The 27,420-nt window shown below is 36.3% G+C and overlaps 1 protein-coding gene across 2 annotated transcripts; it reads right to left on the bottom strand.

Annotated features, from left to right (window-relative positions):
• Window positions 1–27,420, bottom strand: Fas (Fas cell surface death receptor). Of its 2 annotated transcripts, none has more exons than XM_021239153.2 (9): window positions 27,267–27,420; window positions 11,585–11,750; window positions 7,913–8,050; window positions 6,784–6,892; window positions 4,948–5,009; window positions 4,750–4,815; window positions 3,517–3,578; window positions 2,588–2,624; window positions 1–1,867 (listed from the first exon to the last, which is right to left on the bottom strand). In XM_021239153.2, the coding sequence occupies exons 1-9, from the start codon at window positions 27,294–27,296 to the stop codon at window positions 1,530–1,532; spliced, it is 1,008 nt and encodes a 335-aa protein (XP_021094812.1). In that variant the 5' UTR covers window positions 27,297–27,420; the 3' UTR covers window positions 1–1,529. The 2 variants fall into 2 exon arrangements, with proteins under 2 accessions (XP_021094812.1, XP_021094813.1); XM_021239154.2 differs by having other exon boundaries at window positions 4,750–4,809.

Raw genomic sequence — 27,420 nt, 5'->3', positions numbered from 1 at the left:
TACTGAAAACATTACTTTAATTAAGTATTTTAACCTACATTGTATATTCCCAAACATAAGGGAAAAATAATCATCCACAAATGGTAGCTGTTTGGGCAGTTTTAAATACCTATTTTATTTTATAACTACCTTCAGTTCACTGTACATCTATTTAAGTATAAATATTATTTATTGAAATTCACATTTAATACAAACTTTCAGAAATGTTTGAATGTAAAACAACAAAGTAGTGGTGGGCACAAAAGTTTGTTTGTCTAAGTTGTAGAGAACAAGAGCAGTTCTCAAAACCTGATGCTGATGTTAGCTTTGCTGGACACAAGCAGCCATTTGTAGCCAAGTGAATACATGGAGAGTTGATGAACATTCTGCAGGACAAGGGCAAAATAAGAACTGAGCTTATTACTACCGGTGGTAGACATGGACTCATGTTACATCATAAAGCTACCTCCAGTAAGAGGAGTTTAGTCTCTCCAGACGGTCCACAATTTCTAAGGGCAGTCTTGATTTGTATGGGATCACTAAATACTTCTTTGGCAATCTTTACAGGTTTTAGGAGTTTATTATGCTTATCAAGATGAACATCAAAGAGAAAATGGAGAAGTAACAAAGCTCTAGTCATACCCTGTTGCTCAAAATGCTTATGACAGATGAGTAAGAGGTAGATTATTTTGTCAAGTAAAATGGTACACAAATAGAAAATACTCAAGCATTGTGATTTTATCTGCATTTTCCATACAAGTTCAAAAGTGAAATATTACACAATAAAATACCATGATCTATGCAAAGATCTTTGAGATAGAACCTTATTAAATTCCTCATTCAAATATACATCCAAGTTTTGCCTGAATATGCTCCTCTCAGATTGGCATGTAAACAATGTTTACAAATATGGTAAAATCTCTAGTCATCAGTGTAGGTAGTAGGTAGGTAATACAGTGTAGGTAGGTAGGAGTGTAGGTAGGTAATACAGAGGCAAAGTAGCTACTCCAGTGATTGACGTTGCAACAAAAGGATGCATGGAACAGAATCACCTTGTCGGTAAATATTTGTATCAATGTACATTAATTATATTCATTTCTGTAGAATTATATGTTAGATTTTAGAGCATGATGCTAAGCTTTTTCTTTTCCTTTGCATACACTGAAACTTGTTTGAGTATTGAACATGCTATTGCATTTACTCTTGACTTGGTCTGTCTTCTTACCTAGATTTTGAACATTCTTTGGCAGAATTACAATGTCTTCAAAATTTGTAAATACAATATACTGGCTCTACAAAGCTAATAAATGGAAAAATAAAATGCACTCACTAAATAGCCAAGCAGGGCCAGGGATTTAGTTCAGTCGTTCTGCCACCTGCCTCGCAAGTGCAAGGTCCCGAATTAGATTCCCAGTACCCTCCCCACCAAAAAAAAAAAAAAAAAAAATCAAAGCAATTTTTACAGCCTTCAGCTATTGAAAACATTTTTCACATTAATTTTTCTATTTACTAACTGTACATAATCAAAACTGAGTTAGTTGTTTTGAACTCTAGGCCAAGCTTTGTCTTTCATTTTCACTTGTGAAGTTTGAATTTTCATGATTATTACTCATGTCTGCCTGGACGATATTCTGAAATTGCTTTGAATGAGCACAAAGTTTGGCTTTTTCAAGGCTTTTAATAAAAGTGGAGCATGCATTTTTCTTCCCATTAACTTGATACCAACTATGAAGCAGTTGAACTTTCTGCTCGGCTGTATCTTGGGGACTGTCATTCTTGATGTCATCTATTTTGGCTTCAGAGACACCATTCTTTCGAACAAATTCTCTAATTTCATTTATTGTCATTAGTTCAGCAATCCTAGGTATATATTTACTAAAGTCAGCATCTGTAAAATAGAAAATAGCCTCTGAAAATTTATTTTTCTACATGAAATTTCCATTACTGAAATCTATGTTTATTTCTCCCCTATCATACTTAAAAATACAAATAAGTCATAGACATCTAAACAACTTATTGAGGAAAAACAAAAACAGTCATGAGCTATAATTCCAACTCCTTCTATGCCCCTAGTAGTTTGCTATCTGACCTGGGCATGACATAGAACTGTTCCTTCCTATCTCAACTATAAGATCTCAAGTTTAAAGATCACCTCTAATGCTTTCTTATGGACTTTATGATCAAAGACCCACAAATCTGAAAGTAAAGGCCAAGAGTTCATGATCGTCTCATCTCTGAACCATAGGTCAAAGACCAGAACCAAGAAGAAGCATGGATGTTGTTATAGAGTAGGGACAACCATAATAACTGTCTGCAATTCAGTTTAATCTCTACATCATTTTAGCCAGGAATTCTGTAATACATCTATCTGGTTTTGAAGGAAAACAGAATATAGTGTCCCATTGTTATTTATTTTCAACTATGAGTATTGTTATAGATTTAAACCAACCATTCAATTAACCCTTGATGGTGAGGAGGAATACCTGTAAGTCCAAGGAATACCAAGGCCCACAATGCATCACTGAATTAGTAAAACTATTTTACTCTAAAATTGGCCTATTCCTACAAAGGAAGCTATCTCCATAAAATAAAATGCTAAAAGCCTTACCTGAGACATTCAGTGGCACTGTTTCTGTTTCCTGGGGCTGGGAAGCAGAAAAAAGGGAGAGAGATAAATAAAAATATATTTAGAAGGTTATAAATGTCACCTTTTATTCTTCCTTAATTCTGAAGGATGTACAATAAGCTGCTTGATTGTAAAAATAAGAAACTAGACTAAATGATTAAGAAGGGTTCTTTTATCATTCAAATTTTGATTCTGAAAGTTTTTAAGCAATATTGGCTCATTTTTACAAAGGCAAAGAACCTAAGGAATTCATGAAATGAGCTGAGATGATTTTTTACATATATTTATTATACACTAAACATAACCAGTCTAAAATTCTCTTCACTGTAACTATTTACATTTTTGAGAAATGAATTCCAAATTGAATTTTTTTTTTTGCTATCCTATTGATTTAAAGAACTCTAGCCTCTTGAGCCCTAGCCTCAAGTGAGAAGATTGTTATTCAATTAATTACAAGTCATTTTTCTTCCCAACATAACGTTTTGCTATTTGAAATACCTTGATAATATGCTGGAAAAAGGTATAGTAAGAGATTGGTCCAACAGTTAGCTGGGAACAGTCTAACTATGCTTTTTTGTGACAGGTTTTAAAAGCAACTTTTTTGCCCAGGCTTGGATACTGAATCCATGCTTTGGTAAAGGTTGTTTCTCTGTGAGGATAACACCAAGGTACAACATGGGGCTAGACCCACCACTTCCTGTTTTTCAACTCACATTCAGCACACATCCACTTCCCCCTTTGTTGCTTCTTACAGTATTTATGCAAAAGTTTACTTATAAATTAGGAACCATATGTTAATTCATTTGTGATGCACACAAAAACACAGCACATCTTTTCTTAAAAGAAAGTAACAAAAAACTGAATTACTACTTTATTTTTTCAAAAAGGCTGATGCATTTTTCAACACCTACAGGATGTAGGAACATATTTTCAGGGTGAAAATGGTTTCTCCTGAAGTACTTCATATACAGCCCTGAAAGATCAAAGAAACATCCATCAGAATCAATCTCAGTATGTGAGAACATACTTTCACACTAGGAGAAGTATTAGAAGGAAGAAGGAGAAATTCATTGAAATTTAAAATGGCCAAACACAACAGGAAATGGCACTGTGCTCATCTCATCCCACTGAGTTAAATGTTCAGGAGACAGGCCACACCTTAATTAATTCATCCAATCACCCTAACCTGACCTAGCATGAAGCTGGCTTTTTGACTTATTAAATGGCCACCATCACACCCACTCCAGCATGGTGGGGTGAGACAGCTGAGGCCAGGCGTGAAAGCCAATGGACCTAGAAAATTGAAGGCAACTTGCCATGGAGGGGCATTTAATGGCTAGAAATCATGACACATACACTCACAGATAACTACAATGTACTCACTCAGAGAGTATACGTCTTGAAGACAGTATGAGATGGAAGAAAGAATCTAAGTCTCTAAGTACAATCATAATATTGAAAGTATAAACATAATATTGAGTATGTACTTTTAGCTAAACAACGCTTAAAGTTAAGACTTCTTCATATAAAATAAAGAAACAATGACTTGTTCCAACGGAGAAGGAAAGATTGATGCTTCTCAGTCACTGAAGCTTGGTGCAACCCTCTACATTATGGATGACTTTTTAAAGGGATTTTTTTCAGATTAACTATGATTATACCCAACTTTGGCTTATCCACTGAATTTACTAAGTAATTCTAGCATAAAACATGTTGCCATAGTATTTTAAATTAAGGAAAATAATTTTCTAAATACAGAATTTGGTACAGAGAGAGGAGACGGAGGGACAAATTGATCAACTGCTCTCTATAATACTATTCCAGCCAAGACCTTTGATTTTTGTGCTCTCAAAATGTGTGGAGAAATCTTAATGTATAGTGAAATATTGCTTCTGGTTTTTGAACAACTCAACCACTGCAGAGAAGCCTTGATCATAAGCAGGTTGGGAACACCACCCAGTTCCCTAAAACTGGTGCTCACAGAAATTCTTATCAGCTCTCAGTAGTGCATTCAGTGGCAGTGATCAGCAATACAACAGAGCTATCTGCCTGGTAGCTTTCTTATGGGTAGGAGATGGAGAAAATTTTTTACGAACAATTACTTCTCAAGTCATTTAAATATATAGTTAAAGCAAAGAACTCACCCAGAGCTGGCCCAATCGGGAGTATGAGGATACAAAACCACCACAACTTATGTCTGGAACCTGTAACTTAGAATATTAGACATTTATATAAAAATGGGCAATCTTCAATGTTAAACAAAATTCCATACTTTCAAATAATAAAAAACAATTGGCTTTTGTTCATATCTGAGAGTGGGGATGGAAGAATGGGAATATTACTTTCTTTTTTGCATTTGGTATTGCTGGTTGGTGTGCATTTCTCAATGATTCCATGTTCACACCTGAAAAAAAATAAACAGAAAATTCAGAAAGCCTGGATAGATTGATTCATCATCTCACATTACAAATTAGGGACCATCTTACTCATCTTTGCATCTCTGTAAATATTTTCTCTTAGGTATGTATAAATAAGCACCTAAAGTTGGTAAAAGTCACAATTTCAGTGCTGTGATGAAGAAATTTCATAGAGTTACTTAAAATATCAAGAGTTAAAGGAAGATAATAAAATTCTACCATACAAAAGAGAATGAAATAGACACAAAAATGAACTTAAAAACTAGTAATAAACCAACCTCTTAAAACATTAGAGTTTAAAATAAATTATCTTTTATAATATAATGGTAAGAACAATTTCAAAAATTTTAAAACATTAAAATGGCCAGACAGCAGCTACTGCCCAGGATGATGCCTAGGAAAGGTAATCAGTTCACCCTACAAGTGCTGCTTTGGCATCAAGCAGTGACTGGGAGACTCCAGAGGCTCATGGGGGATATTCTTGAGACAGCCAAATACTGACAGTCAGATTCTCTGAGTTCACAGTCTATCTTTGCTGTTATAACTAGTTGAGCTTGGACAACAGGTTAACCTTCATGAGCCTCATCAGTAATATAGAGAAAATATTATCTACCTCAAAGAGTTATGATGACAAGAAAATGATATAAAGATTTAAAAGTAATTAGAAATACTATTCTTGTTTTTATCTGACTAGTTATCCCCTTATCCCAATCCCTACCTATTCTATCACCACAAGGGGCTCAGACACTTGGGGGTAGAAAGGAGAGAATAGGATAGCAAATAAGACATAAGCAGCAGGTCCCTACTTTTAAGCCTATTAGATGAATTTCCCAAATTCTTCCAAGGTGGATTATAAGTTTCTGAGGAGTCAAATGAATAGTAATCCTAAACATTTATATTTACTCAAAACAGTATCTTACAAAGCAAAAATTACTTTTATAATACATATTACCCAGTCTGATCTCTAAAGATTGTACTAGATAGAACAAAATAAATATTATCTTCACCTGTGAATAAAGAAACTGAAGTTCAGAGACGCTAAGTGATCTTCTCAAAGTAACACAATGAGTGAGGAGAAAAATGAGAGGCACAGTCAGGTTATTTAGCTTTGGGTCAAAACCAAGCTGTTTAGTATGAAAGACAAGGACCTTGGTGATTTAGCCCTGAATCCTTCTCAGTCTTTTCTTTCTCTAGTTGGTACCCTGTCCTACAGAACTTCCTCTTTACATATTTGGAACCACTGTTACCTTGCTTGAAGTGTTCTTCCACCCAAGTGTATTTGGGTGGTAATGTTATTTCTTTCATTCCTCAAGACTCAAGCTATGTGTCAAACTTCTCTTCCATATCCTCTGGCAGAGCTGAAAAATTTCGTGTATAACCCTGTAATACTTTGGACGTAGTTTCTTCCTATGTTTGCCCCATGGTGTTGACATGTAATCACCATTACTTTTCTGGCTGTCTTTGTCTCTAGACCTTCATGACAGAAATGATGTTTGCTCAGAATATTAACTTAGTGGCCAGATGAGTGTCAAGCACATAGGAAGTGTTCAATTTTGATTCAATGACTAAAAAGTGTTCAACAACCCTGATAATGTTGGAATTAGCAAACGGTCATCCAGTTTCTTGAGGAAAAACAAGACTGAAATCCTAATTCCTAACTCTTGGTCAGTGTGCTAGTTCCTAACTCTTGGCTTCTCTATAGAAAGACAGTATCTTTCAAGGTACATGGAGTGTTTTAATCAGCAAACGACTCAAACTTACGTAATGCAGGGGTTACAGTGTTCACATACAGAAGTGTTACAATAAAAGTTTGATTTACATCTGCACTTGGTATCCTGGATTCGGGTACAGTTTCTTTCCACTTCTAAGCCTAGAAAACCAGTTTGTAAACCATTAATTATAACAGCTAGTTATAAATGAACAATGAAAATAATGCCCAAGAACTGCATGGATTTCTGAGATCCACTACTTTTATCAATAGTCGTATCACCATGTTTTAGTTACACAAGTAGTGTTTTAACAGTAAAACAGGTTGAAATGGCCAACAGTCATTTTGCAGAGTTTTAAGTGACATACAATCCAGCAATCAAGGTAACCCCCACCATTGCACAGATGGCTGACCTGTTCCTCTTAGTCTAGAGCCTCACGACTCAAAAACATAGTTCACAAGCCAAAAGCATCAGCTTTACCCAGAGCTTGTAGTGTCACAATCATCCCAAGTCCCACCATAAACTTGGTCGACCAAAGCCAAAATCCTCACTGAGAGATTATGACTGAATTGCTCTGAGCTGACACCTAAACATTGGTATTCTAATGGCTCTGTAGGCAATTTTAATGCTCAGCCTAAATGGAAGAAGTTCACTTCAGAGCGTGAATAAGGACAAGAAAAGCTTTATGCCCGTTGATTTCCAATGTTAAGCAAAAGTAGAAATACTTCCATTAAATTTTAACCTAGAGCCTCAGAATAAATTGAGATATACATTGAAAATCCAGGTCCCCAAGTAGAATTATTGGGACAAATCAGACCCCACAGAGAAGAAAGAATATTCTATACTCATCTTGCGTTTCTCTCTCTGCCATCTTACAAGGATAAATCAAGGCAGGAAAAAAATAGTTTCCTGTGGTTTGAGTTGGAGCTGATACCCTCTCTTTATAGGGCTGATACTTACTGGTAGTCATTTGCTTTCTCTGGAGACTTGGTGATAATTAACCCTAAAAAGTGACTAGCTAAGTACCTGGTCCTGCATTATCTCAATCAGCTGTGTCCAGCCCCTTCCTGTATGTGAACAGAGCACTAGAGTAGGTTCCAATCTCAAATGGCATTGCAAATAAATCGTTCTACATGAAGTACTATGATTAGTTTCTTTCCATTGCTTTTGAAGATACTCACCATGTCCTCCATCACAAAATGAACATCGTCTGCACTTAGGGGAATAATGTTCCTTGTCTGTGTACTCTTCCCCTTCTTTGCAGAACACACACTCTGGTTCACCTTCATCAAATTTGCAGTCAGCAGCTTTTCTTTTGCCTGTCCAAAAAAAAAAAGGGGGCAAGTACTTGAAGGCAAGCTGGCATATAACAGCATAAGACATAACCAAGAATGGTTAAAAAAAAACCTCTTAAAATTGGGAGTGGAGTGAGATGGATGTTAGGCTAATGATATATAAATACGATTGGGAAGAATGTTATTGTAAAAATCATGTCAAGAGCCAGGAAGCCTTCCAAGACAAAAACTAAAAGAATGCAGGAATATTCCTGAAGAAATAGGATGACTAACAATACGATTTCTGATTTTACTTTCTAAAGTCTACAAATCCTAACAAGTGGGTAGCTGGAGAAAAGAAAACATTTGATGTCCTAATGACCTTGGTCATATCTTTACTAGCTATAAAAGTTTTAACAAAGCACAAAGTCTCTCTCAGCCAAAATTTTGTCATGCACACGATGGAGATGACTTCAAGTACTTGCCCCTTGCATTGCCATTAGAACTGTGCACACCTCGCCTGCTAAATGCTCGCAATTCCCTCTTCTGTCTCTTTTCTTTCTATTCTTTTTCCATCTGGGAACAAAGTGTGTTTTGATGGGCATGCATAAACATATTTATAACAAAATTTATTACCAGATCTACTATCTTAATCGTTCGGTTTTAAATAATATTCAGGTTTGATTTAATTTACTTTTAAAAATAAAGTAATTCACTGTATTGCTATCATTAAGCATTATAGAGTTTCTTCTGGAAAATTCATGTATTTAACAAGCACTTATTAAATGCCTATTGTGTTTGGTAGGTATATGACTTTCTTAATAACCTAATATTCTTTTTGATAACATTTACTACATAAGGAAATTATGAAATATATATATGTATATATATGATATTTTAGTAAACAAAGACAATCTGTCAAAAGAAAAATATAAACAACCCATGGAAACCAGAAGCAAATTCAGTCATAGGGTACCAAGGCTATATAACATTGTAGCAGTATTTTAACGAAAACAGAGCAAAAGAACAACTGTATTTCTTGCTAGTGGTCTTATACTGGTTTTCAAATGAACTGACCTCTTTAATGAAATACCTTGCAGAATATGCTTAACACAACACACACAGCATGACAGAGATACAATCAGGTACAGGTTCTTTTTTTCTCTGAAGTATACAAACTACATTTATTAAAATATGAAAAAGAGTGATGTTTTCACGAAAATAAAATTTTAAGATTTTTTTATTATAGCAACATATCTACTTACTGTAGAAAATTTGGAAAAGAGAAGAAAATATTAAAATATACATTAAATAACTTGAGATATTTATTTCCTATTATTTTGTTACAATGCTAAGCATACATACACAGAGATATATGTACTCATATGAGTATATGTATATGCAGAGATATATACACATATATAGTGTATCAATATACTGTAGAATCCTTATTGAATATAGTGATGTGGTAAAGACTTCTGAGTAATCAAAATTCAGTTCACATATGGAATTATTGAAAGTAGTGTATTTTATTTTAATAAACAATCACTATATGATCATTTGTCAGTGGCATGGAACCAAGTTATTAGAATTTCAGATTCTTTGTTATAAAACTTACATCCATAACATATCACCTATGATTTTGTATTTATGTGTCTCCTTTCTTCCTTTTTACTTGCTCTTCTTCCACCCATTCTTCTTTCCTTTCTTTTTGATTAAAAAAGGCTTAAAGACATCAAGTCTGAATGGCTCAAATTCCTTAAAATATTCAGCTTCGTTTTGTAGAAGTACAACTTATCTTTTCTCACTTATATTCTGTTGATTTATACAATAGTTAATTAAATCGTATATTAATATCACAACAACAACAGTATAAACAGATTAAATTAACTTGAATATTGGTAAGCCTAAAATTTAACAAGCGAGAGTAAAAGTAGGAGGTATCTTTCACTGGATGCCATACAGGGCATATTAGGGAAACATAGAAAAGTAGCTACTCCACCCAGCAAACCAGGTGGAAATCACTAAAGGGGATTTATATAATTGAAGATTGTAGGCAGGTATGGTGGTGCACACAGCACTTGGGCAGGAGGATTGTCATGAGTTCAAAGCCAGCCTAGGCTACATACTGAGTGCAGTGTCAGCCTGAACTAGATACTAAGACTCTGTCTTAAAAAAATAAGAATAATGATTGAAGATTATATTAGAAACATATAAGCAACTTTGATACACTGTGACTTTGATTGATACATACTAGTCCAGCCTTTAATTACTCCAGAATTCACCTAAGCAATCCCACACTACTAGTTATCACAATGAAATACCATGCATACAATACTTTTTATAATTTTCTCTAGGCATTTTCCTATAAATCAACTACTGTTTCAGTAGGCATAAATATTTTCAAGGCTTTGACTCACATCCAAATTTCTTTCTTAAAAATATATAACTGTTTTCATCCTTATAGTGGTATATGAGAGTTCTTATTTCATTAGTAAATTCACCAGTGCTATTATCAATTCTTAAATGAAAATAAGACAAAGAAATTCTTTTTAAAAATCAAATAAATTATGTTTTAGATTTTAAATACATGAACAAAGATTTCAATTCATAGGGCAAACACTATTTGGCAAGTTATTTTTAAAAAGTCAAGAACCCTTTCTCTATTGCTGCCTGGAAAACTGTAAATGGAAAAGGGTTTATGTTACAGATTTTTCTATGAAGTTTATTAAAATCTGGACAGGAGGCCAAGGGGGACTATTAGAATATTTTTTGTACACATGACTTGGTTGCACTTTGAGGGCTGGAAGCCTGGGAGGCAAATCTGAAACTTACTGAAGTCCTTTTTGTGTCTATTAATCTATTGCATAACTATCATATAAACCTTTGTGTTATTTCCTTTATCTTCCTGTCTTCACAAAAAGTTGAAAGAGATCTATATCCCATGCAACACTGATAAATTCCTTTGGAAAAAAAAGTTTGCACAATTGTATTTTTCTTAGTTCCTAATTTGCTAGTGTTTGAAGGATTTCCAATTTGAAATTAGTTCGCATCTAAATGTACTGATTTTTTAAAATGTTGGGTTTTTGTTCATTGCTTTCTTAGTTCATCTAGATATTCAGCTGCAAAATGCAAATATACTTTGCAGGCTTCAGTGGAAGGACAGCTTTCTTCAAGACCTGATTGAAGGAAGGTGTTTAGATGTATTCTTTAATAGTAGAAGTCCCTGGCTTCCAGACCACTACTATTATTTTGACATATCCAAGTCAGTTTTGAGATGACAAGCTGTAACACCCACAAATGAGTCTCTTTTTGGCTCATGAGAAATGGAGCTAAATAGACAAACTTTCCCATTTTAGAGGTACATGTCATTTGTAAATTATACTTATTCATAATCACATCAAACAAGTGTGATAAAGATTAATAAAACTGGTCTTTGGAAAATAATTGCATAGTTGTTTTTCTTCCAGTAATACTATTTACTATAGGAGAACCAAAAACAATAAAAACATTGTATTTATTATTGGTATATGCTACTCCTCAACCTGATTTTTATTCTGAATGTTTTGAGTAACCTACCAGGAGGACATGGCTGACAGCAGAATTGGCCCGCTCGATACAAGCCTTCTGAGCACTGGGCTTCTCTTTTAATAACTTTATTCCTCAATTCCAACCCTTTGGAGTTGATATCAGTCACTCGAGCATTAACAGTTTTAGACAGTGGCCCAGCAATGAAGGTAAATACCTGTAAAAACAAAGCATGAGGAAAATGTTATTGACTTCTGAAACAAGAAACTTGGAAAACAGGTATCACCTGCCCAGAGTAGTTGTATGTGCTGTGCACAGGCAAAGGCACTGCAGGGGCTCCTTCCCAAGCTGACTAGTTGCCTAGAGCAGAGCAGCTCACCGCACAGCAGTTGCTCTAAGTCACACTAGAAACCGCATCGTGCAAGGCAGGAGCCAGGGTTCTGCTCAAAGTTAAGTTGGTTCCCACTTGCTGCCCTGCATCTGGGGGTGAAGGCACTTAAATCCTCCAACTGTCAGTTTCTTTATCTGTACAGCAGAAATAACCTCTTCTTCGTAGTTCTGTTGTAAAAATTAAATAGAGTCATGCACTTGAATAGCTCAGAACAGTACCAGGTACATAACAAATAGGTGCCTGGTAAGTAGTACTAATAGTAATATCATAAAGGTCCAGTGAGAGGCAGTATTGTGGAGTAGGAAAAAATGTAAAAAAACAAGCCTGTGGTTTGAATTTCAATTTTGCTACCAACACTGAGTCTCTAGGGAAGATATAAAGCCTCTCAGAACTTCAATTTCTTCATCTGCTAATTGAGAATAATATTTTCTACAGTAAAGGGCTGTTATGAGGATTTAAAAATGGTAATTTCCATCAAACCTGTTACTAAGCTTACAGCGTACCTCCTTCCCCCTTTGTATATCCAAATCACAGAACCAACAATTCTTATTAAATCTTCAGTGTTATGCCAGCATACAATAAACATCTTACTAAATCCCATAGGATTTTCTTCACCTATGTCCAGGAAAAATGGACTCTTCCTTATACATAGCCAATCTTTAATTTACTTTTGATACTTTTCTTCAGCAAAACTCCAAGTGATCTTGTATGAAATTTATTTTGGCTAAATGAAGTTCCTTAGGAAAATGAACAAAAAGCAAACAAAAAGTATGGACACATTTGGATGTAACCTGGTTGAGTCATTTTGTTGGGTTTCCTAAGTATTTTTTATCTCTCTAAAGGTAAATTAAAATAATCATTCATATAATAATATGTAAATTATATAACTAATCATCAAATTTTAAAGTTATTAGTTCTGAACTTTGTTTACTCAAGGCATTTTTTATAGCTTTCTTGTTATGTCTTAATTTTTTAATCCTTCTAATACATATATAGTACAGCTATAACACTGTTATCTGATGAATCAGGAGAACTAAATACTCTACATACATAAGTTATGGCCACAGAAGTCTCTACTTCCATTTCAGCCTTCCCTCTTTATTGTCAAAGCTGGTTATCCCCTTTGGATCCCAGGACACCATGGGACCTCTAATTAGAAAGGAGGGATAAGAGGTATAGTGGTCCACTTTTCTTCCTAGGATGGAAGTATTTTGTGTCTTAAGATGCATTTCTTTCTTTTTTTTTTCCCCATTAAGTTTATTGGTACATTTTCGGTATAAAATACAGTTACATTCATCATTGGGATCTTGTACCTTTACATGAGTATCTTGGTTCTTATTTTTTTTCCCCCTTCCCTTGCCCTCCCTTCACCCCCTCCACCTTTCCCTGTTTGCAAAGACCTTGTTTCCATTTTTTTTTCCTCTTCTCATATTTTTTCCTTTCCCTTTTTTCCCTTCCCCTACCCCTCCCAATTCCCCTGCTCTTTTAGACCTTTTCTTCCTGTTACACAATATCAGTTATACATTTTTTAAATTACAATATTAAGATCTAGGAGACATTATCACAGATTTTACAGAATTTAAAAGGATATAGAAAGCATATTGCAAAAATCTTTTTTGAAATAAATTTGACAGCTTCTAAGAAGTACCTTGGAAGACAAATTAATGCAACTAACTCTGGAGGAAATATAAAATTTGAATAGCACCTATTAAAGAAAGTATATTCTAGCTTGAAAACCTACCTATATGACAACAGCAGGCTCATAAACACTTGAACTGATAAATTATATCAAACAATTAAAGCAGAAAAAAGAAGGAACACTTCTCCCCTCATTTTAGGAAATCAACATTGTGCTAATCCTAAACCTGGATAAAGATAATAGAAGAAAAAAGTATGAACATAGATAGAAATTCGTTTAACAAAACAAACTATTAGAAGGCAGATCTGGCAGGATGTAGAAAGTGGTTTTGTTATAGGGATGGCAGTGTTGGTTCAGCATTGGAAGATCCACCCCCAAAAGTCATCATTTAAACAGAGGAAAGGAAATAGCCATATGATCCTGTCACTAGTTGGAGAAAAAGTATTGGACTAAATTCTACAGCTGTTCATGGTAAAAGCTATCAGGAGACTAGAAGTAGAACAGAACCTTCTCAACAGATTAAAGACATGTACTCCATACTTCCAGCGAGAATGCCTTATATAAATGGAGAAGATGCAATACTTTCTCCTTAAGGAGGGGAACAAGGGCAGATATGCTTACTCTTCATCTGTCCATTAGACTTTGAAACACAGGCCCAAACCAAAATAGTCTGGCAATAAAGTGACACAACTAGGATAGGATTGGCACGGCAGAAGCAAAATCTTTATATGTAGATGAATGATCATCTACAGAGAAAATACTAAGAAATCTCTAGGAGCCCCTAGAACTTGTACTTGAATTTAGCAGGATTAGAAAACACAAGGTATATATAAAAATTCAGGTCTGTGTATACTTGCTATAAATGAAGAATTGGATATTGAAATTTAAAAGTTATGTAGGAATACAAAGGACCTAGAAAAGTTAAAAACAAAAACAAAAACAGTGTTGGAAGATGTTTATAGTACCTAATTTTAAGACTTCTTCTAAAGCTACAGTAATCAAGGCAGTGTTGGTGTAAGGGACAACATATAGATCATTTGAATAAAACAGAGAATCTAGAAATAGAATCACACATATATGGTCCACTGAGTTTTGAAAGATTATTTAACATTAGCATTTTATAGAATATAAACTGAATTCAAGAGCCGAGGAAGTGTTTTCAGCAAACGACACTAGAACACCTGGTATCTGTACATAAAAAATTAATCTCAACTCTTTTTTTCCCATACATGTTAAGATGCATTTCTAACCTCCAGAATTACAAGAGGGAAAATAACACCAAAATATCAAGAAAATGTTTGTTTTGTCCATGGTCACTCACTAGCCAAATGTAAAAGCTAAAACTTGTCTAAGTCTCCTAACTCCTATTATAATTGTCTTTTCCCTACACCCAGAAATGGATGAACTTAGCATAGAATTTAGTTTACATTCTGCTGGTGAACAATTCTATGTAAGGAACAATTGAACTAATATATAGATGAGGAGAATTCTGCCTGAATACACTTGCTTCACTACAAAACAACTGCCAGTTCAATCCAGCAGGCAGTTATTGAGCCAAGTTCTGAATACAAAGATAAGTAACATTGATTGTAACAGGAAATTAATGTTAAATTTCCAAAAGCAGAACCCCAGAGCTCATGCATTCTAGTTGAGCTACCAATAAACTATACCTCCAGCCCATGGCTTTTGCTTTTTTAAACACATTCAAATCTATGATCTTTTCTCTAAGATACAACATGTAGCCTTGAATAAAATATCATTATTGGCATCAATTTCTATTTTCATGATAACAGTTCTCACTTCTTTGTCTGCAACAAAAGGTCATGATCTCATCTCGTTAATATTCATCCTTTTTTATATCACAGAATCAATAGTAGTGAATGGTAATAGAATTGGGTGCTCTAGGAAATAGCAATTTGATTTGAAGTATAATAAAAGGTTAATTGCTAAGATAGGATAATGAAAGTTGTTCATATTTTTAGGACTCTTTACAACTACCTCAAAGCTCTATTTGTCAGTGAGGAATTAATTATATAACTGTTTAGCATTCCAGACATTGCCATCACATGAAAATTCTTAACCCCAGTGTTATGGCTTGTGTTTAAATGTCCTCCCAAAGGCTCATGCTTTCTCAGAAGTGGCTTAATCCAGTGTGATTGACTCATGATGGGGCTTGGCCCAAGGGCACTAGGATGAAGGGTGTGAATCCTACCTGTTCTAAGTAGTCTGAATAAGATAAAAAGGACAGAAAGATGCTGTCAAGGTCCCTTGTTGCTTTTGCTACTTTGTGGGTGCCATGAACCCTTTCTCCTCTGTGACACCCCTCTGCCATGGAGCCAGCCCATTATGAACTGAAACCTCTACAAACTATAAGCCAAATAAACCTTTCCCCTTTAACTTGGGGCATCAGGTATTTTGTCTCAGCATTGAAAGAAAAGTAACTAAGACACTCAGCCAGGGTGGTTGTACATGATCGTTATTCCAGTACTCTGGGAAGCCTGGACAGGAGAATTCCAAGTTGAACCCAGCCCAGGTGATTTAGCAACTTAGTAGGACCCTATCACAAAATTTAGAAAAAAAAATTTCTTTCTTTTAAAGGGCTAGGGATGTAGCTCAGTGTGAAGGCCCTGAGTTCAGTCCCCAGTACTGAAAAACAAAACAAAACAAAACAAAAAAACAGAAAAACCAAAGTTAATGCTGAGATATGACTTGCTTTCCTTCTTTTCCAAGTCTGGTTTCTCATCAGAAACAAGAAAATTACACGGATTTAAATTCAAAGGAATACAATGTACAAGGACGAGCCCAAATTGAAGTCAAAACTACTTAAGGTTGATGCCCAGTTGTGTGCGTACATGTGTCCCCTATAGGGAGAGACCACTGTCTTTCTTGGTATGCAAATTTCACCCAATATCTGAGAGACAGTATTGTGAGCAGGTCCAGGATTCCCACTTCAAATGATCAGGCACTCAGGGGAGCAGCACACTCCATATTTATGGATTGTTGCTATCATTACCATTACAAGCAGAGTGACATCTCAGGGACTAAAGCAAACTGATCACACTGAGACTCCTGTTAAAGGTCACTCCAAAGACAGTGTGGCAATTGGCCTTGAGGGATGATCTAGGATTTGAACAGGAAGTGAAATGAAAATCATTTTTGTCTTTTCTTATTGAAGCTCAAAACAAACAGGAAAAGACTTACAAAGCAATACACACACACACACACACACACACACGCACACACACAAAATGTTGAGTGGTTACAAATGTCTGCCCTCCAAATGGCAAGAATGAGTCGACAGATGCCTGGCAGTCAGTAAGATTTTCAATACTGAGCTCAGGCATCACACTGACTGCAAGGGGATGTGGCATCTCAGTGAGGCAGCAGCAAGCTCTAAGGCAGTCACAGTGAAGAGGTTTCACTTCTATCCAAAACCCACAAAGCAGCTGCTGCAATAAGACCCTAATATACAATGCTCAACTACTGCAGAAAAGTGCTCTCTTGAGGAGGGATTTTAACAGTGATCCAGACATTTCAACATTAGAAGGTTAAGAACTAAAAAAATGGTGGGGGGATAAAAGGATATTTCAAGAAAAAAAGTCTCAGCAGGAATTTTTAAAATTTTCTTTTAGCCAGGGTCTACCTATGTGATTCAGCTTGGCTTTGAGCTCACTTGTCACCCAGGCTGGCCTCATAAACTGGGATTACAGGCATACACCACTACACCCAGCTGGGAAATTATCTTTTGCACAGTGACTTTTTTTTTTGGTACTGGGGATCGAACTTGGGACCTTGTGCTTGCGAGGAAGGCAGCGGAACCACTGAGCTAAATCCCCAACCCAACATTGGCATTTAATCATCTTTTATGGAGACTATGAATGACTTCATTTTGCTGAACTCTTCTGTTTTATGTTTTTTCTATGGACAGTGTCCATTTTTGTTGTTGTTGTTGTTGTTGTTGTTTGGGAGATTGAACTCTGGCCCTTGCACTTTCAAGGCAGGCGGCGGAAACAGTGAGCTAAAACCCTGGCCCATCCATTGTATTTTAACAAAAATCAAAAGGTGCAAATTTACTAGTCACAGGATTGTGTTAAGGCTAAATATCTGTATTGATTTATCATTTGTATTTTTTAAAGAAGATTAAAAATCTGGATAACTGCTTACTTAGTATTTGAAAGGTAATTCCAAATATTTGAATCAGTATTATTTAATCTTTCATATACATAAGATACATGTCACACATATGGGTTTATATTTTTTGTGGGCATGTATGTGTGGTGGGGTACTAGGGATTGAACCCAGGGAATTTGCATTGAGCTATATCTTCAGTCCTTTCTAAAAAGTTTGTTTTGTTTGTTTACTTTGAAACAGGCTCTCATTAATTCACTAAATTGCCCATACTGGGCTCACACTTGTCATCCTCCTGCCTCAGCTTCCCAGAGTAGTAGGACTACAGGTATGTGCCAGAATGTCTGGCCATATATCTTTTTTCTTTGTTTGTTTTCTAGGTTTCTTTGGCAGTCATATAATTTCACTAAATCAAATATTAATATTAATCTTTCTTTAATTGAACAAATTTCCTTAAATTAGTGTCATTAGGGCTATTTTATTTCATTTTAGTCCACTAATACTATAAATCATTCCCAATAACAGTTCTGTTTGATGATGAATAAAAATGTTTTTGAAGAAAAATTATAAGACATAAAGCTATATCATACTAGAGGGACCAGTTTAATATAGGAAATTGAAAGTTTGGTTATACAAATCACCTTAAATATAACTCTAGTTTGCAGTAAATTCTATATCTAATGAATTTGGGTTTTTGTTTTCTTAATACTTTGAGAAAAGAATGCCTATTAATCACATCCTAATGGATTCCTAAATTGAAAATCCAACACTCCAGTTGCTGGGCTGCTAATGAAACAATAAGAGAAACAAAAAGTACCTTATAATTTAGCATTTGTACTATTATCAAAATGTAAATAAATACATTATTTAAAAACTGTTTTCTATAGAGAGGCTAACTTTTTTGTGTGGTTTTTAAACTGACTGAAAAAAGAAAAAAAAATCTAATAATGCAGTGTTGTTTAGCCACCCATAGAGGATACTGGAAGCAGGAAGTATAGAAAACATTCATTTACAGTATAAGTTCTACTTGGGTTTTTTAGAATATCAGGAATATTAATTTAAATTTGAATGCTATGTTTTTTAAAAAGTACCTTATTATAGAAAAATAATAGCTGCCCTAATGTGCAAGTATAATAAAAATAAAATACTTAGTTTAAAAGTCCTTTAAAAATGTATGTTAACATTTGAAAGGCTGACATGTCAAATCAAAAGTGAACATTTTTAACCCCTGACTCTGAACTTTGGATAGACTGATGAGAACAGGTGAGTTATAAAGTTCACTACACAAATTGTCTTTCAGAATTCAGCTGAGAGATAAAAGATGACCGGGGACCCTTGGGTGAAAGGTACAAACAGAAAGTGAGAAATTAAAAAAAAAAAAAAAAAAGTTGCCACCAGCAAAGCCTCCACCTAATTCTTAAGATGGTCAATATTTGAACCAAAATTTGGTATCTCATTGTGGTTACCATGATAGGGCAGAAAGAATGGGAAAGGTGACCGAAATCAAGCCCCTTCTCTGATGGAGGAAGCAGTGCTTCAAGCTGGCTAAGTGCCTGGCCCAGGTGCTGCAGCAAACTCAAGACAGTCACCACTGTTATGGGGTGCACTGTGCCCCACTCCCAAAGTCACATGGTGATGTCCTGACCCCCAGAACCTCAAAGTGGGACTGTACTTGGAGATAAGGTCTTTACAGAGCTGATGAAGTTAAAAATGTCAGTAGGGTGAGCCCCAATCCAATATGCTTGGTGGCCTGTTAAGAGGAAATCTGGACACACAGAGACAGAAGATAACGTAAACACTAAGCAGAAAGAGGCCATCTGTAAAGCAAGGAGAGAGGCCTGGTAGACTTCTCCTTCAGAGTCTCAGAAGAAATTAATCTGGACACCTTGATCTCAGACCTCAAGCCTCCAGAACTGTGAGAAAATACATCGCCATCGTTCATCGTCCATCCTGCCGTACATGCTTAGGGCAGCCCTAGCACCCTACACAAAGGCCACACCACGGCCTCCATGTTCCCTTGGAAATGTGACTGAAGGACGTCAGTGATATGTACAAACGGGGTCCTGCATAGAGGAGCCCAAAGATTTCTCATCTTGAATATTACTGAACTAAGCAGATAAGAGGATTTCCCCTGGTCCTTACAGCTAAAATCATCAGGACCCATATGTTTCAGAACTACTCCTTCCCAGATGTTTTGGACCTGCTAGACTGGGTTGAAATCTCACCATCCTCAACTGCAAAAAACAGAAATGAAGCAAGAGGTGAAATTCCACTCTCTAATTTTGGTTAGACTTTTAGTTACTTATTAATATTTGAGAAGAAATGAAATCCTAAGAAAGCACATATGTGGGTTTTAGGAAGATTTTAACACATCTTTAATAGATTTGTGTAAAAAAGAAACAATAATGCCATTTGATATTACTATATTATTGAAAAACTGAAATAAAAAAGAAATTTTTCTATATGAAAGAGATAAGTGAAAATTCCATTCTTTTCTTTTTCAAAACATATAAATAAAAATACACAAATTAATCTTATACCAGGGATGTCTTCTTTTTATTAAACTCCAGTTTTGGGAAAGTCTGAGAGAGACAAGTTGAGGCAGCAGGAGTTAGGTCTATGACTGACCAAGTAATAAAACAAAATGAAGGGCTGGGTATTTAGCTCAGTGGTTCCTCCACCTGCCTCACAAGCACAAGATCCCGAGTTCTATCCCTGGTATCAAAAAAAGCAAAAAAAGAAATGAAGAAGTTTATGAAATTCCACCTGGGATTAGACTTTTGAGTCTAATGCTAGAGTTAGAAAAATCATTCTTAAAATCCTGACAGACTTTGGAGTCATACACTAATGCATTAAAACCCCAATAGATACCAGAGTTATGCAATGGTGATATTTTTTTTAAAAAGAAAGAAATGATTAGGGTCACTACAGACCCAGGGACTCAGGGTCTCCAAGAATAGGGCCCTCCCCAAAATTATCTTTAACAAATACCCTTGCTGATTTTCATGCTCACCACAGTTGGAAAACAACTGGGCTAGAGGAAGCAAAATCTGAAGTTAGCAGCCTACTATCTTTACATGTGAGATAACTAAAGCAATGTAAACTAATAGCATCTGTGTTCTACACTTGCAAATCAGAATTTAGTTTTTTATGGGAAATAATTACTCAACAAAAATAACCCTGAAAAAAGTCATTTTTGATGGAAGAAATGGGTAATATGAGGAATATTTTACTAAACTAGAGCCCCAGTGCCCTCCAATACCTGGAGAGGACACAAGAGTAAAGCAGTCAGGTGTAATAGACAATAAAGAAAGGAAGAGACTTATGAGACCAGAGCAGCCCTCTGAGGGCTAGGAATTCACATATTTAAAATTTCACACATGAGATCAGGTGGCCTTTGTCTTTCTGTCAGTAAAGAATAGGCCCTATTTATTAAATCAGGCCTAACTCCTTACAGATATTTATGTAAAAAAAAATAAATTGACTAGGACCAAAGACTCCCTTGTAAGGATGGCTAAACACCAAAGCTCAATCTTCAGCAAGAAGTTGGGGATTTAGTTACATACCCTGAGCTCATTCTCTCTTTATCTATGTGTAAGGTCTCTACCATCAGAAATCAAAAGTGCTAATGTTTTACACATCTTATATTTTTATGGTCTCACATACCAGAGGTGAATAAATATATAACACTGTATAACTAGACCAAATGGTAGCCTGTCTTCAGCGAATCCAATACTAAGTTTATTCTAATTTTGCAAGTTTTTCCCAGTTCACAGTTTAACACAGCCTACAAAGCCTACACACTGTCTATTCAAAGAAAATAGAGGCAGACAAGTAAGCTGAATGATTTGATCCCATTAAAATGGCTGAATTGGAGACACCTAGTTGGTGTTAGAAAACAATCCAACTGTATAAAAAGTTAGATATTTTATTTTTTAAAGCAAAGTTTAAATAAATGAAAGAGATTTATTGTTTAGTTAAATGTTGTTTTCCTACTTTTATGTATATACACAGACACACACACTCATAGCCAAAGATTACAAAATTATACCCTAAGTAATTTACAAGGATTCTACATGTAATTCTTTTTTTTCATTTTCCAAATGAATTTTAATTTGTAAACAGAGCTGAAATTATACATTGAAGGAACTCAATTATCATTAATAAACTAGACAAAATGTAGACATTTCAAGATGTACATGATCGTTTCATAATAAGGAAAAGTTTATAGCTGGCTGTGGTGGCTATAATCCCAGCACTCTTGGAGGCGGAGCGAGGTGGGTCCAAGTTCAAGCCCAGTCTAGGCAATTTAGCAATTTAAGAAGAACCTGGCTCAAAACTGAAAATGGTCTGGAGATGTAGTTCAGTGGGAAGGCCCTTAGTTTAATTCCCAGAACTTAAAAAAAATGTTTTAAATATATGTCTGTATCTGCCTTGATTACTGTAGCTTTAGAAGAAGTGTTAAAATTGGGTGCTAAACGTCTTCCAACACTGTTTTTGTTTTTGTTTTTGGCTTTTCTGGGTCCTTTGTACTCCTACATAACTTTTAAACTTCAATATCCAGTTCTTCATTTATGGCACGTATACACAGACCTGAATTTTTATATATACCTTGTGTTTTCTAATCCTGCTAAATTCAAGTACAAGTTCTAGGGGCTCCTAGAGATTTCTCAGTATTTTCTCTGTAGATGATCATTTCATCTACATATAAAGATTTTGCTTCTGCTGTGCCAATCCTATCCTAGTTGTGTCACTTTATTGCCAGACTATTTTGGTTTGGGCCTGTGTTTCAAAGTCTAATGGACAGATGAAGAGTAGGCATATCTGCCCTTGTTCCCCACTTTAGGGAGAAAGCATTGTATCATCTCCATTCATAGAAGGAGTTTTTGTTGAAAGTATGGAGTACATGTCTTTGATCTGTTGAGAAGGTTCTGTTCTACTTCTAGGCTCCTGATAGCTTTTACCATGAACAGCTGTAGAATTTGCTCCAATACTTTTTCTCCAACTAGTGACAGGATCATATGGCTATTTCCTTTCCTCTGTTTAAATGATGACTTTTGGGGGTGGATCTTCCAATGCTGAACCAACACTGCCATCCCTATAACAAAACCACTTTCTACATCCTGCCAGATCTGACTTCTAATAGTTTGTTTTGTTAAACAAATTTCTATCTCTGTTCATACTTTTTCTTCTATTATCTTTATCCAGGTTTAGGATTAGCACAATGTTGATTTCCTAAAATGAGGGGAGAAGTGTTCCTTCTTTTTTCTGCTTTAATTGTTTGATATAATTTATCAGTTAAAATGTTTATGAGCCTGCTGTTGTCATGTAGGTTTTCAAGCTAGGAATATACTTTCTTTAATAGGTGTTATTCAAATTTTATATTTCCTCCAGAGTTAGTTGCATTAATTTGTCTTCTAAGTTACTTCTTAGAAGTTGTCAAGTTTATTTCAAAACAGATTTTTGCAATATGCTTTCTATATCCTTTTTAATTCTGTAAAATCTGTGGTAATGTCTCCTAGATCTTAATATTGCAATTTAAAAAATGTATAACTGATATTGTGTAACAGGAAGAAAAGGCCTAAAAGAGCAGGGGAATTGGGAGGGGTAGGGGAAGGGAAAAAAGGGAAAGGAAAAAATTATGAGAAGAGGAAAAAAATGGAAACAAGATCTTTGCAAATAGGGAAGGGTGGAGGGGGTGAAGGGAGGGCAAGGGAAGGGTAAAAAAAATAAGAACCAAGTAATGGTACAAGATCCCAATGATGAATGTAACTGTATTGCATACCTAAAATGTACCAATAAAGTTAATGGGGAAAAATAAAATAAATAAATAAATAAATAAATAAATGTGTGTGTATGTGTCTAAGAAATATTTTATTTATAATAAATTATAAAATGAGCAATAAATAAAATTAAAACAAATAATATTTATGGGAATCTCATTCTGTTTAATAAATGCCTCCTCTATAGCATATCAAATAAGATAACAAAATATCAAAATATAAATATGTTTGTGTATATGCAAAGTGACAAAATGTAGACTATAAATAGCACTGATAAAATACGCAATTATATATATATCTATATATACATAGACAATGCTATAAGTAAAATTCAAAAACTTCTATTAGAGTGATAAATAATTTGTGACTATTTTTCAGTATTTATTTTTTGTTTTATTTCATCTGGTCAGATTTTCTATATTTACTTACTTAAAAAGAAGAAAAAAATGACTTGAACTGTCTGAAGTCTGTATTCATGTGGCTACCGTGTGGATCACACTTTAAATTATGTTCTTTTATCATTTTTTAAGTAGGTCTTTAAGACCTATTACAAAACATGTGCTCAGTAAGGGACTTTTGGGCCTCAAGATAATTCAAAATAAAAGCACTTAAGTGATCAGGGGCTTTCAAGGGGGGGGGGATTTCCTTTTTCTGGTTTCTGATTATCTCAGAAAACGGTGATTTTTCTCCAATTGGCAATCCTGTTACAGGGGTTGGCTTTGAAAGCATTCCATAGCTGTCAGAGATTCCTTTGCAACTTTGGCACTTTTTACTCTAAGACGATCTACAACTAAATTACTTAGCCACTGTCTCCAAGAGACTTACTCAGAGACACTACCTGAATCCTGAATCCCGGTTCTTCTTTGGCTCTATCACTCCCCTCCAAACCAGTATAAAAATTAAATTTCTCTATCCAAATTAAACTCTAATTTGCCTCTAAGTGTGATAATTGTACCTCAGACATGGACAATAGAAACCTTTTCATTTGTCTAACTGTGCTGGTAGCAGGGCTCTTGGTGATCTCTGAATATCAATTTAATTTTCTCCCATTAATTGTGCCATCATTTAGAAATTTGTGTTTTCCCTCTTGGTACTTAATGTTTTAATTTACAATTTATTATTTTATTATATTTATAAAACTTTTCCAGTTTTATAAAGTAAGTAAAGCTTATTAAAAATAAAAATAGAGGGAAATGCATTGCAACTCATTTCATGTTTCTGGGACTGTTTTAATGAAAATAAATTATAAATTAAGCAATTGTTCTGGAAACTATTCTGTATGCTTACCTGAAATTATTTGTTTCTTCTACAAATTCCATCTCCTTTCCTTCAACCATAATTTTGAAACAACTGATGTAAGAAATTTGGAAGAAACAGCCTACCTACTGACTGGCCACACTCCTAAACAGAACAACATAAAACTAATAATGTTCATACACTATTTAACAAAACAAATACAAACAAATAAAAAGCAGTATCCACAGGTATTTCCAAAAAACAATTTTTAAATAAATTAAATTAGACTCTTTACTACTCCCACAGAAATCTGTGAATGTTTTGGGATTTCAAACTTATTTATTGCTGGGTAGCATGGGGAAAATGCCCCAGAGACTAGGGGAGAGACAACTATTTCCAAGTGGGTAGAGGCAGGGAAAAGAAGCAAAGCAAATGATGCTGTATCTATCTAAAGACAAGAAGCCTAAGGAAAGAGGGAAAGGGTATCTAAAACAGATCCCACCTACTCCCAACTCTCTGACATAAATACACAAAATTTGCTTCTGTGTTCTATGTAATCAGCAGTCTGGCTCCACTTTATTTATTACTAAGGATGTACAACCAAGTGTGAAGGCTAAAAATAAGTATTTTCTGGAAACACACAAAGGGACACAACAGTGGGGAAGTTTTGCTCACACAGAGGTTGGTATTGGGCAAATGATAGGCGCAAACCCCAGGTCTATGTAACTAAATTTAAGAGTTACACTTAAAGGGGAAATGGAAAATTTACTACAATGTGTAAATAGTGATTATTTAGGTGATAGAGTTACATCTGATTTTTAAATTTCACATTTATAACATTAATAAGCCTCAACTTTCCTAGGCCATATGTACAGTAATTATAATACATACAATAAATTATATTTAATTTTAGTATCATATATAATAATCATAATATAAATGTATTTGCCTATGTGTGGGTGTGTGCATTCCTTTAGAAAAGCAGTTTCCAGGTGCTTTAAGCACGCATCCTCTGGTAAAGATACAATTGTACATAATTTAAGCAATCATAGCTCCAGGCCTTGACTGTTTTATTACACATTGCTAATCCTGCTGTCCTAGAGCTGAGTGGTATTTTCAAAGCAAGGCACACTCAATTAGTGGAGTGGGTGATGTTTAAAAAGAGAGTGCTTTGAGGTTGTTGCTTTGTTTTGTTTTGTTTTCTCAATTTCGAATCTTGAGTTTTCGCTAAGGAAAACGATTGCACATTTTTTTCTGAAAGAAACAGAGATAATTTTGGTTTTCCCATCATAAAATGGTTCAAGACAGCATAGTCTTTTCCTTTGTACTCTTGGTGTGTTCTGAAAATGAGGTGCAATCCGCAAAACCGCCCCGGGGCCTTGGAAACAGATTGGAATCCAAGCCCAGCTCCGCCCTTTATTAGCTGTGCGATCTAAGCGCTCGGGACCTCATTTCGCCCTCCGTAAAATGGAGGTGAGGATGTCTTCCCACCACATGGCTCCTCTGAGAACCGGGGTCACACCTGCACATACTGTTAGCACTGTGCCTGGCACCCCACTGGGGCCAATAAAATAAGAACCAGTGGATTCTCAGAATGCAGAAGGACCTGTGGGGCCACGTCCCCCTTGTCAGTGGTCGCCAAGCTGGAATTTCTCAGCGAGAGACTCTCCAGGAGAGGTGGCTGCGGCCTCTGCCCGAGCGGGCGTTGGGTCTGGGGGCCGCGGGCACGGACCCCTGCGCGGAATCCTAAGGCCAAGGCTTCCTCCCGCCCGGCGTTCACAAATTTCGGTGGCCAGAGTGCTAACCAAGACAAGACGAACAAGCGAAGAACACGGACGGAAAAACAAAAACAAAACACAATCCCACTGAGACAGCGACTAGTGTCTTAAGGAGAGGAATTCCCGGAAGGCAAGCACATAGTTTCTTTTTCTGTGCTGGTTTAAGAAAGTAAACAAACATCCAGGGGGAGCATTGGGCCCAAGATAACTTTGAAAAAGAAGAAAGAAAGGCTGTCTCGCGCAGTCTGGGTATAACAACCGCCTAGGGCTGACTTCGTTGGAGAACTGTGGCAAACAGCAAGGACTCCAAGACGAGGGTTTCCTCGGCCCCCACCCCCGGCCTCGCGGGCTCACCCCACCCCCAACCACCCACACCCCCACGGCGGATCTTTGGCTTGACCTGCTAGGACAAGTGCAGAAGAGCCGCTTCCGTCTCGGGCTGGGGTCCTCCAGCGACCCCAAAGCTTCCCAGGCCCGGCCCGCAGTCCCTGGTTGCTCCTGCACCCACCCACTCCTAGCGCACTCTGGTCTCCAGAGAGCTGGCTCTGCCCCCTGCCCCGCCGGGTCAGCACTTCGCATCAAGCCCCGAGCAAAGCCACTTCTCCCCCACGCCGGAGAGAAAGTCTCCTCTGCCCTCCGTCTGGAGCCTGTGTGTCCAACACCCGCAGCGCCGGTCCCCGCAGCAGCCCGGAGCTCGTCCCGCGGCCGCCCCCACCGCCTGTGGCCCGAGTGAGGCAGGGAGACGTCTCCTTGGCTCCCCGGGCGTTAGAGGGCTCACCCCAAGAAGAAGAACCCAGGTCCTGGGCATGGCTGTGGAGCAACCCGCGGAGATGAAAGAGCCTCTCCAACTCTGAGCCGAGTGACTCACCCCGGGAGAAGTGTCACCCGCCGGCCACACCTCCAGCTCCTTGGTGTGTCTTCTGCCAGGCCAA

Source organism: Heterocephalus glaber, unplaced genomic scaffold (genome assembly GCF_053883595.1).
Source record: "Heterocephalus glaber isolate CG9 unplaced genomic scaffold, H.glaber_assembly_v1.0 deba00001497, whole genome shotgun sequence".
NCBI lineage: Eukaryota > Metazoa > Chordata > Mammalia > Rodentia > Bathyergidae > Heterocephalus > Heterocephalus glaber.
This window is presented reverse-complemented; position numbering and strand designations above follow the sequence as displayed.